The sequence below is a fragment of the Notolabrus celidotus genome, chromosome 13, assembly GCF_009762535.1.
Source record: "Notolabrus celidotus isolate fNotCel1 chromosome 13, fNotCel1.pri, whole genome shotgun sequence".
NCBI lineage: Eukaryota > Metazoa > Chordata > Actinopteri > Labriformes > Labridae > Notolabrus > Notolabrus celidotus.
In genome coordinates, this window is record NC_048284.1 from 12912126 (window position 1) to 12924094 (window position 11969).

Sequence of the window (11969 nt, forward strand, 5' to 3'; positions counted from 1 at the left end):
CTATGCCTTTACTGCGCCTTGTTTACATTGAGTTAAGGCGTTGTGGAAGCCTTAGAAGTATGACGTATGAACACAGTGTGAGCGTCACACACACACACACACTTAGACATATCCACATGAAGTGGATGCCACAGCATGCAGATAACAATAACAAGGAACCTCATTGCAGAGAAGTATAAGCACAGAGTCACAGTACAAAGCCCTTAACCCAGAAATCTCCAGACAATGTCTCCCCAGTACCCACTCAGACCTCAATCAAAGTATTTTAGGAAACTAGCTGCTCCCTCTATATTGAGAAAGTCAAGGTAATCCTCCAGACATGAGTTCCTTCATGAGGCATGCTGGCTTTCGCTACTTCCAGTTAAGAAGTATCAATCGTTAAACTGAGAGGCACTCAAGGGCCCACAAATGCAAAGACTCTTTAACACCTAGACTTAAAAGATAGTTGGTGACAAGTTCTCTGCGGAATATAGACTATTTTTTAAACTTTGCCTAATATTGGTAGAAAAAAAACCCTGCTTTCCTCCTCCTAAAAAAACCCCACTTTGCTGGCATTACCCTGTAGTTGTTTGTTATTAACAATTTACCTGAAAGAAGTTCTTGTTTCGGGTTCCTGTGATAACCAATAATCAATCCTTTGCTGTAATGATGGCTGATATCGATGCTGCTGTTGATATCAGCCATCAGATGCTGACTCTGTGGGATTTCAGACACTGATTCTAATACCACGATTTGAGTATTGGAGAATAAAGTACCCCGTATGCAACCAGTGTAATAAGAGTGACTGAAATAATATAAGTGGAAAAATACTAAATACAGACGTTTTGCTAACTTTGACTAAAATTACAATTTCGGGGGCCGTCTAAGCGCACCCCATATACAGACGCTATAGTCCTTGTCGCAGCTGTCACTGGTTCAACTCCCGGCCTCCAACATTTTCTGTATGTCTTCCCCAAGCGGCAACCTCTGGTCTAAAAATATGAGTCCAATGCGGAAGTGCTAAAAACTGCAGTTCCTTGAGGATCCGCTTGAGGCTGGCTCCGGAAGTACCGGAAGTCACAAACACATAAATGGGAAAAAGCTGATCTTTACAGAAGAAATAAACATGCTTACAGTCTGGTACAAAAGACAAGTGTAGTCTGGATAGCTAATTTCTCAAATCGGCACACACTGTAGGAGGGGTGAATTTTTTTCTAACGTTGTACTTTCAAAGATATTTAGATTACGAGTCGTCCAATGAGAGGTACAGCCGACTTGATTGACAGGCGGGAACACTGTAGCTGTTGGCTAGGATGCTAAAACTCCGCCTGTTTACGTCACACTCACTCGACAGCAGCAATATGGCTGCCGCCGACGATTGGCCTCAAACAGCGGTTCAGAAAGAGATGGGTGATGTCACGGATCCTACATCCATATTTTATATAGTCTATGGTCTTCCCCCACTCTCTACTCCCCACATTTCCTATCTCTCTTCAGCTGTCCTATCTAATGAAGGCAAAAATGCACAAAAAATACAACTTAAAATTACATTGGATGAATGCATTGGCAATACCTGATACTGCATTTTTGGTAGTATAAGAGGGCAAGACAGATACTGGTGGTATAGGCGTTAGTGCAACTCTAGTTTCATGGTTAAGCTGCTAGGTAACCTACCTCTGCCTGCTCCATATTCAGGACATTTTTATCCCATAACACCAATCTCACTTAAACAGCCCACATCCTTTCTCTTGGACTACATGTGCATAGGCTAAATTAATCTCCCCCATAAGTCTGTACACACTTCACACCCTGACACCTCCTCTGGCTGATGCTGTTCATCATCCAGGTACTGTGACCCTGCACCGACAACAGTGACGCTGCTCCCTTCCCTCCTCCCTTGCTCCTTGCCTTGTTGCGACCCCGCGGTTGTTTTGACAGCGCTTTATAGAGCTGAGAGGAGCTCTCAGTTCCCAGGTGTAAAATCCTATTACTGACATGAGAGGCTTGGGGATACATTTCGGCAGTGTGTCGAGGAAGAAATTCTCCCTTCACTCTCATTACATGTCACTATCTGGAGAATACTAATAGAGAGAGTTGGTGTCCTATTCATAGAGAGTGGCTGTACAGTCCATATGTTCTGTCATTTACTCTTTTAGGACAGCCTTCAGTTTTTTGAACATAATTGTATTTTCCCAAGTTTAACACAACTCTACAATCAGCAACACACTGAGCTTTGTTAAAAAAATCAAATAATTTATGGTCTTTCTAAGACTAGATATGAAGGTTTTGGACAAATGCGAGGATTGTGTAGAAATAGTAGAAGATTTAGGTAAGTGTTTTTCATCGTTCCCAACCTTAACTGTTTGCCCTTTCTGTGACCAAGCCAGGTGGGTGGTCTTTAACAACACGCAACACTTCACTGTAGTGTGCTTCAACGCTTTCCCCTCAATTGCACTTTATGCAGAAGTGCTTAAAATAATACTTCAGTGCAACAACTGGTTTGCACCTCCATTTTCACATCCATTTTTTTTCCACATTCAGTGTTGAAAATAAACAGCTTTCTTGACGCAACATGTGAGGTTATTTTAAAATGTATGATTTCTCATAATTTGACACATTGGAAGTTGGTGATGCCTAGTAGAAGTGGGTTCCCACGTGCAAAGCTGTGCTCTTGGTTGCAGTGAGTATAATGCTATTAGCAGCAGCATGTAATTTATGAAGTGTTAAGCTGGGGAAGTCGAGGGATATATCAGTCTTTTCCCATTAAGAACTGCAAACTTTCTCTGAGTGTTGGATGACAAGCATGCTACGAGTGCATCATGATAGAGTTGACACACTTACCCATTTGTATGCACGGACATTAGATGAGCACGAGGGAGAAATCTAAGAGAAATGCACCTTTGGGAAGCGTGTGATGTCACTGAGGCCATCTTTGAAGACTCTGATCTCTGCTGCAGACCTGACTTCTTTGTCTCCCCAAATCTGTGTTGCTCTGGCCTGTCTGACACTGAAACTCGTATCTAGAGCGCACCTAATACAGCCTAAAACAAGGTATTGGTCTTGGTAGCATGTACACCTGTCACTGCATTGATCCGAAGCCACAGTTTGTTTGCGCCCCAAAAACTCGACTTGTTTCTTCGTTTCTCAAACAGTATCTTACGTTGCACGAAATATATGCTAGCTCAGGATGTTGCATTGGTCAAAGCTAGCAAAATGTCAGCAAGCAGTTTTTCTCTATGACATTCTTGGAAGCCAACAGCTACAGTTTTCCTGCCTGTCAATCAAGTCAGCTGTGCCTCTCATTGGAACACTCTCAATCTCAATATCTTTGAAATTTACAGTGTTAGAAAAAAATTCACCCCCATACAGTATGTGCCGATCGAGAAATTAGCTTTCCAGACTACACTCGTCTTATGTACCAGGCTGTAAACATGTTTATTTCTGCTGTAAAGATCGGCTTTTTTAAATGGGTGTGTATGTGACTTCCAGTACTTCCGGAGCCAGCCTCAAGCGGATCCTCGATGAACTGCAGTTTTTAGCACTTCCGCATTGGACTCATATTTTTAGACCGGAGGTTGCCGCTTGGCCAATACTCAAGTCCAGGTATCTGGAAGGAAATTATTCAGTCAGAACATATCCCTGCCTGCTCATTGGTTCTTTTATGTTGTCTCATTGCACCTCTCGTTCTCATTGTTTTTATTACAACAGGTCCACCAAACTATTTATCCTACATCTTCTCTGCTCTTTTCAGGCTGCCATCCACTGCCTCTAAAGTATCTCTACTGGTCCGATGTGGAGTCCATCGTGGCGGTGGCGTTCTCCTGCGTGGGCATCCTGATCACCTCCTTTGTCACCTTCGTGTTCATTCAGTACCGTGACACACCTGTGGTTAAGTCCTCCAGCAGAGAACTCTGTTATATTATCCTGGCAGGCATCTTCATGGGCTACATCTGTCCTTTCACTCTAATTGCCCATCCTACTGTGGTCTCTTGCTACTTGCAGCGGCTTCTAGTTGGCCTCTCGTCTGCTATGTGCTACTCTGCCTTGGTGACCAAAACGAACCGTATCGCCCGGATCTTGGCGGGCAGCAAGAAGAAAATCTGCACCAGGAAGCCCCGTTTTATGAGCGCCTGGGCCCAGGTTGTCATTGCCTTTATGTTGATCAGTGTGCAGCTAACACTGGAGATCACACTCATTATTCTGGAGCCCCCTGAGCCAATCAAGTCTTACCCAAGCATACGTGAGGTCTTCCTCATCTGTAACACAAGCAACGTAGGCATGGTGGCACCACTGGGCTACAACGGCTTGCTTATCATGAGCTGCACCTACTATGCCTTCAAGACTCGCAATGTCCCTGCCAATTTTAACGAGGCCAAATATATTGCCTTTACAATGTACACTACCTGCATCATCTGGTTGGCCTTTGTGCCAATCTATTTCGGCTCAAACTACAAGATTATAACCACGTCCTTCTCCGTCAGCCTAAGTGTAACAGTGGCACTGGGCTGCATGTTCACGCCTAAGATGTACATTATCATTGCCAAACCAGAGAGGAACGTCCGAAGTGCCTTCACCACGTCTGATGTGGTGCGAATGCATGTTGGAGATGGGAAGTCAGCGGTTCAGTGCGGGGGCAACAGCTTCCTCAATATGTTCCGCCGGAAGAAGCCTGGATCTGGAAATGCCAAGTGAGTATCATTTCATGTTTGTTTTCTTTCCCCACTCTGTGTTGATTATTTGAGTGATGAATGCCTAAACACTCAGATGATGAAATGAGTCTTGAGTTGTCCTAAGATGATGTTTTGGCAGTTTTTTAAGAATATAACTATCACTCATTTCCGAGAAACATGCAGGTGTTGTTTTAACAATATCGCAGGAATATGCGGGTGTTTATGCATGACTATATTGGTCCAATTTGAACAGTTTAACAACAAAGTATAAGGGTCATATTTTGGAAGAAAATAGATAAAGTGAGAAATTGAGAATAAAGTCATTGATAAGTCTCTTAAATAAGAACACCTCCTTAAAAAACTGAATACTAAATCTTTTACACACTAGCACCACATCATCAGAAGACTCAGGATCCTGAAAAGATGGTGTAAGAAACCATTCTGTGTATTCTGATGAGGGAGGGCTAAAAAGCAGATTGTGCATGCTTCTGCAACTGCTGTTTGTCCTCAGCTGATAGTATAACTTCACAAGATGAAGAATTACACCTGTATTATCTAAAATTAACAACTTTTCTTTTACATGTACTTTTTTCTCTAACCACATTAGTCTCTTACATGTTTTACTTTTTTCCCTGAAGACTTTGGTCATGTAAATTATCACATCTCTCTTGAAATTAAGGACTTTTCCTTTAAATTTTTTTTACTTTATCTTCTTAAATATTCAACTTTTTTTCTCATAAATGTACAACTTTTTGCTCTCAACACATTATTTTCATAAATGTATGACTTTTTCCTCCAACAACTTTGGTATTGTAAAATTATGACTTTATTCTTGAATGTCAACCACCATTTATTTTAAATTTTCAACTCTATTTTTTAATTAACAGTTTTTCTATTAGAAATTTCCATCTCTTTGCTCAAACAGGGCTATTCTTTAAAATGTACAACGTTGTTTCTATACATGTATGACTTTTTTGGATTAATTTTCAACTTTTACCCCCTCATTTTTTGACTTTTTCTCTTAGATTTAGTTTTGCCCTAATTGCATTATCCTCCTGAATTTACAACTATTACACACAATACTTTTGACTCGGAAATTACAACTTTATCCCTAGAATTTAAGACTTGTTATTGATAGTTTTCAACTTTGAATAATTTTTATATTACTTTTTTTAAATGTAATTATCAACCTTTTCTCTTACCACTCCTTTCTTTCAAAATAATGATTTTATTCTTCTACATTTTAGACTTTTTCTGGCAAAGTCACATTTATTCCCTTGCATAATAATAATAATAATAATTTTATTTATAGAGCACTTTTCAAAACCAGTGTAACTGTACTTTGACAAAGTTTCTACAACATTGACTTTATTCTCATAAAATTACACTCTAATTCTTGCTATTTTATTACTTTTATTTTCCCAATGTAAAAGCTTTATTCTTGAAATCTCAGTTTTTCTATTTCTTAATGTGGCACTCATCCCCCTACATACAGTGTAGGTAACTACATATTTGCAAAACTAGAGTGATACATAAATAGTAGGCAGTGAAGAGAGATAGATGTGGTGCATTCCCCTCCCGCTGAGAGTCAAATATGCTCAAAGAAAGAAGCTAATTTAATACAACAGTCTGAACATTGATACTTAAGTGTTGTTGAATTTTAAAGTATTAATATCTCACATTCAAATTAGATATAAGACTTGCATATAACTTTTTTGAGATCCGCAGCACATGGACAGGTGTCTAAAGTAAGAAGTGGGGCAGGTGTGACAGTGATTCCAATGCGTATACGTGTTGTCTCCTACCCATGTTATGCAGCCTTCTTAATCCTCTAACCCTTCCACACTGTAAACCGAGCAGCTTATGTCTGCAAAATGTCTCCGTTGCTAATGTTAGAGCATGGGTGTCATTCAGCTTTTTTCCTGGAGAGCTGCACTGCCAACCAAGACACTGAAGTGCAACCAGAGGGGGCACTCACCAGCCACACAATGTATTGATCACTTTGGATATGTGTGTGCAATCCACAGAAAAATGAGTATTTGGTAAGGATAGTTTCAAAATATCTTCAGTTTGTTTTTATCAAGCTACTGCTTCGAATCAGGTTTTAATTTCTGGAATGAAGATTAAACAAACACAGCAAATAACCTTTTTTTTATTTAGTTGGCGCCTAGATACAGTTTTGAGGGATGTTTTGTGTTCAGAAACAAAGCCTGCATGATGGATTTAAGTACCCCATGAACTATAGAAATCAATATCCTCCGTCATCCACTATTTTTGACACTGCAGCCCTCCAAGAAGGAACTCTGGCACCCTGCTGCTTCTTTACTCTGAATTAACCTCACATTTAACTTCTCTCAGCATGAACGCCCCTCCCCTCCCCATCTCTCAAACTAATCACATTAGAGCCAGACTTAGCTCATTCTGCACCAAACTCTGTGTCGTCTTCAGGCCAGTTCAGGCACTAACTGACATACTTATTCCAAAAGCATGTGTCCCATTTTATCTATAACAAAGACTAGAGAAAATAATCTGCTCAATCTGTAAGCTCAGGTTGAAATTTGCAAGATCATAATGCTGTCTTCAGCACATTATGAATCCCCCACTCCTGACTGTTCATGAGTGAGCCCCTTAACAGAGCTGTTGATTGTCATGTGATTAAAGGTATTTTAACATGCATCAGAAATGTTGAAATGCTGCTACTCTGTTGTGTCATGCTGCTGCTATGTTAATGTTTTTCTGCACCCACCTGCCTGTTTCCTCTGTTAGTAACTTGGGTCTTTATCTCGTTCATAGTTCTAATGGCAAGTCTGTGTCATGGTCTGAATCAGGTGCAAGACACCCTCCGAGGGGGGGGAATGTGTGGCACAGACTGTCTGTGCATGTGAGGAAACAGGAAGCCGGCTTGAATCAGACGGCGGTCATCAGGCCCCTAACTAACACCCCCGACCCCCACAGTTGTGAGCCGTCCTCCTGCAACTTTGGCACAGACCCCAATCCCCCTCAAGAACCACGCGGCGCTAAGCCTCTGTGCAACCTGGCGGAGGAGGACGATGAGGGCGATTCCCAGCGCCCCCTCTGGAACCCGACTTGTTCTTCTGGACAAAGGCCGGAGTCTGATTTAGATAAGCCTGCTTCTTATGTGCCCTCTCACTTAAAGGGCTGCACCATGGAGCGCTTGCAGGGGGCTGTGGTGGACACACACAGCTCCCATGTTCCTGCACTGAATGACTACACCACTAGGGAGAAACTCCCTGCCAATGAGCCCTTGAGCTTGACACCTTCTCAGCTTCCTCTGGCCCCAAAACTGGGGATGTTTGAAGGGGAGGGTTCTGAGGAGGAGGAACTGGACCTCTTACACAGTTATATTTATGATGCCAAGGAGGAGGGGGAGGACGAGGACGAGGACAGCGAGGATTTAACTCAGAGCAAGCCTACTCTGGAGGATTCCCTTGCTCTGTCGCCCCCTTCCCCCTTCAGAGACTCTGTGTGTTCGGGGGACTCCCTGAGCGGCTCGCCCGCCATGGAGTCCATGCTCGGGAGCCCTCCGAGCTCAATCTACACCTCAAACATCCTCCAAGACTACGCACACAGCTCCTCAACACTGTGAGAGCAGAAAGCACACCGGTGCACACACACAGACATGCTTTGTGACATACAGCTTTACACACAAACACACCCACGTGTACTCATATTAAGATACAGACTGTACAACGACATATTTTTATTCTCATCTAAGGTTTCTAATATTTAATTTGTGCTCTCTTGTTTGCTTGCCTGTATTTAATACTCTGCTTTTATCAGTAAGGGTTAGTCATAATTATAAGTAGAACAGCGAGGAATCATCATCATGAGTGCTACCTTTCCTGAAGGGCTGTTTTATCACAGAGCCTTTCAGTAAAACGTAAAGCAGGGAACAGTGCCAAATCTTGTCAGCTTTCATGCCAAATTTTGAAGAATTAAGCAACAACAAGAATCACAATGAGGGATGAAGCTGTGGCAAGGCATTTTAACAGTCTTTGACTAACAAACAGAAAGGGAAACACAATTTTATGTGTATACTGTTTGTACACTGTAAGATATAACCAGAGGCTGAACTGGCTCTGGGGACTGCCATAGCTCAAGTGCATTTCATGCCAGGTTTGATTAGCTCTCTGCTGCACATGTGCAGGTGTGTTCATGCGCAGCTGCATCCACAAACTTTCTGCTTTTCGCCTTTTCTGGTTTATGAATTTCACCTCAGCTTTCAGTCTTAGGACCTCATCACAGTTTAAATATTACGAAGACATTAACTTTTAAGAAAAGTGCAGTAAGTTGGTTATTACTTTTATGTGTTGCAAGGTGTGTTCAACATCACAAAAACTATTATAACGTAACTGAGATTCTGCTGAAGACTTGCGCTGTATGATATATGATGTGGAAACGATGTGCCAATCACAGATGTTATCGACCTACATCCTTGCTTTTACATTTTTGTTACCATGTAGCTGATACAGGTTAGCGTGATTGTAGATGGTGGGACTTTGTGAATTCAGTTTACACTCACTCATAACCCTGAGAACAACTTTTTCGAGCATGGGGACGTGATTAAAGACCGACTTTTTGCTTTCCATGCCGTATTGATATTTCTTACGTTTTCTGAGTTTGCTGTGTCATTGTAATGAAAACACAGTACTTGTACAAGTTCTCAAAGTTTGTAATACTGTTAAGCCATCTCTTGTTTTTCACACAGGTGGTATGTTTGTAATACTGATAAATGTTTCTATATTTAGAATGTCAACAGAAAAAAAAGTTTATACATTTTGAAGCTGTCCTCAGATACTCGTCACAGAGCGTTGTGTTTGGTTTTTGGGTAACTTTTAAAGCTAACTTGAGTCGACTGTATCCTCTTGAAAATATTCAGTTGTTAAAAAGTAACCAATGATTTGCTTCTTGTATTGAGATTATACATGTTTCAATTTTGCTTCAATCTTGCATTATAAACTTAAGTAGTTTACTTGAGGTTAAGTTTCTTAGTTCTTTATCTATAATGCCAATAATTTCAAAGTACAAGCCTATACAGTACATAGTGCGAGTGTATTGTATTTCCAAATGTTTTTAGTCTCTTATAGTGTAAGTTGTTCAATGATTTTAACAAATGTAAAATATACGAGGGTGCCACCTGTTTAACACTGTCCAACCTAGAGTGAAATAGGCCTTTATGTTTTGGGCAAGCTGAACAATGCTGTAAAATAAAAACTCTTTATATTAAGAAGACTGATTAATGCTTACAGTAGACTGAAAAACTGGGAGTTAGATGACAAAGAAAACTACACTTGTTGAGCATAATTCTGAAGTTTAATCTCACTTTCACAAATCAAATGTGTTCTGCTGATTGTCACTTCCCTTCGATTCTGGAGCTTCTTTGTGCTGAGATTAATTTCAATTCAAAACCTTTATTTATTCTCGAAAAAGACATTGAGATTTCCCTCATTTCCAATGTCGTCGAGATCACAGGTACATTAGAAACAGCAAACAAACACACACAATCATTCACAAAATAATATATTAATAAAAACAGGTACAATTTGAGACACAGTGGTGTGAGTCTTAAATTCTGCAAAAGAGGGGAATGGATGTCAGCAATAAAGTCTGTTGCAGGGTATTCCATTATTTAGGGGCATCAATTGAAAATGCTGATCGACCCCGTTCAGTGTTAACTCGAGGGACAAACACATTTATAAGCTGAGGATGGAAAGAGTTCCTGAACTCATCCAAAAACTTTTTTAAACATGTACTTGCAAACATAACACTGTGACACCACAGCTAGTTTTGAATCTGCACTAGCCCAATTCAAATATCCTTCACCTATATGATGTAAAACAATGAATCACCCATTGCAAATTGATTCTTTGGTGCCATAAGAAACATGTTTTATCTGGTAATCAAACTTTTGAAATAAAATATATATGAGTATTTTCAGATTCTGGTTGTTTCAAGGTATGGGATTGAAAAAAAAATAAAGGACCCACGTCCACAAATTATTGTCGTCAAGCAAACAAGTTGCAGGTTTCAAATATCTGATAATGGCTATCCTCTGTTATCCCATGAGTGTTCAGAGCCTTAGATTGTAAATAAGAAGTGGATGTACCCTCTTGGTTTTGAATTTGAAGCCACAGTGCCTCAACCTGCATTCTCACTGATAGCCAACAGGGGGCGACTACACTAGTGACCGTGGTCATTATTATCTAAAACAAGATGAAAACATGTCCTTGCTTTAGTTTCATTTCATAACAAGTTCAGGCTCTCATTCACAAGTTTCAATGGTAACTCTTTAAATAGGATAGAGTCACAGAAATGCAGTCATTCCACCCTGTCATTTAAATATGGTCACCTCCAGTTTTTTAAAAACTTTCTCCAGACAATGTTTAGTTTGTCTGTTCTGGGCTACCGTAGAAAGATATTGTGCTCGTGGATGAGAGCCTGCTACCACTAGGATTGTGTTATCTTTGGAGATATTGGAGGGCTGAAATTTTGGTGGCAGATGCAGATTTTTTTACACAAAGAAAGACACATACAGAAATAGTGATTATATGATCAGCTGTTTATGATTGAAATGCATGTTATGAAATGTACAACTTGAGCTTTATTAATTGCACACTACTCTATTGAACAAATAGTTAAAAACTACAAAGCAACCATAAATGGTCACAATATCACAGTCAACAGTGAATCATGTGCTTTTGTTTTGGTTTTAATGTAGTTTTGCTTTGTTTAGGCAACTTAAACAGTCATTTATACACCTTTACTGTATCTATTTCTATATAGTTTCATAAAACATAATACATTAATTCACAAAATATAACAGACATACTTTTAAATAAATAAGTTAAATATGCAGTTGGTATGAATGGGATAAAAAAACATTATTTTTTTCTGCTGGGTTTGGAATAAAAGTCATAATACCCATTGGTACTTATCAGCAATTGAATTAATTTGAGATTATGGCCAAATCTCTGTGTTTTTCAATGCCTTTGTATCAAGCAATGTTATTGTTCCCCTTCATTCCCGTTATCACGGACCAATCAGAGCTACTCTTCGACCCTCTGTCCAGATTGGTCGAGTGGTGGACCCATAGACTGTATAAAATATGGACATAGTATCCATGACGTCACCCATCTGTTCCTGAGAGCTGTTTTGAAGCAAATCGACGGCAGCAGCCATATTGGAAATGCGGAACTCAACCAGGCAGAGTGTGATGTAGTGTGAGCCTCCTTACCAATTACTATGTGTTCCCGACCAGGAGTCACGTCAGTCATGTCCTCATTTGGGCAAAACTGTGTT

General features: G+C 40.3%; 1 protein-coding gene across 1 annotated transcript in view; it reads left to right on the forward strand.

Moving 5' to 3' along the window:
* grm1a (glutamate receptor, metabotropic 1a) overlaps nt 1-10600 on the forward strand; it is a 52358-nt gene extending 41758 nt beyond the window's left edge. Inside the window, exons 9-10 of the mRNA XM_034699332.1 lie at nt 3731-4667; nt 7443-10600. Coding sequence (XP_034555223.1) covers nt 3731-4667; nt 7443-8256 — 1751 coding nt within the window. The 3' untranslated portion in view covers nt 8257-10600. The remainder of the gene's footprint in view (nt 1-3730; nt 4668-7442) is intronic.
* Nucleotides 10601-11969: the final 1369 nt, after the last annotated feature.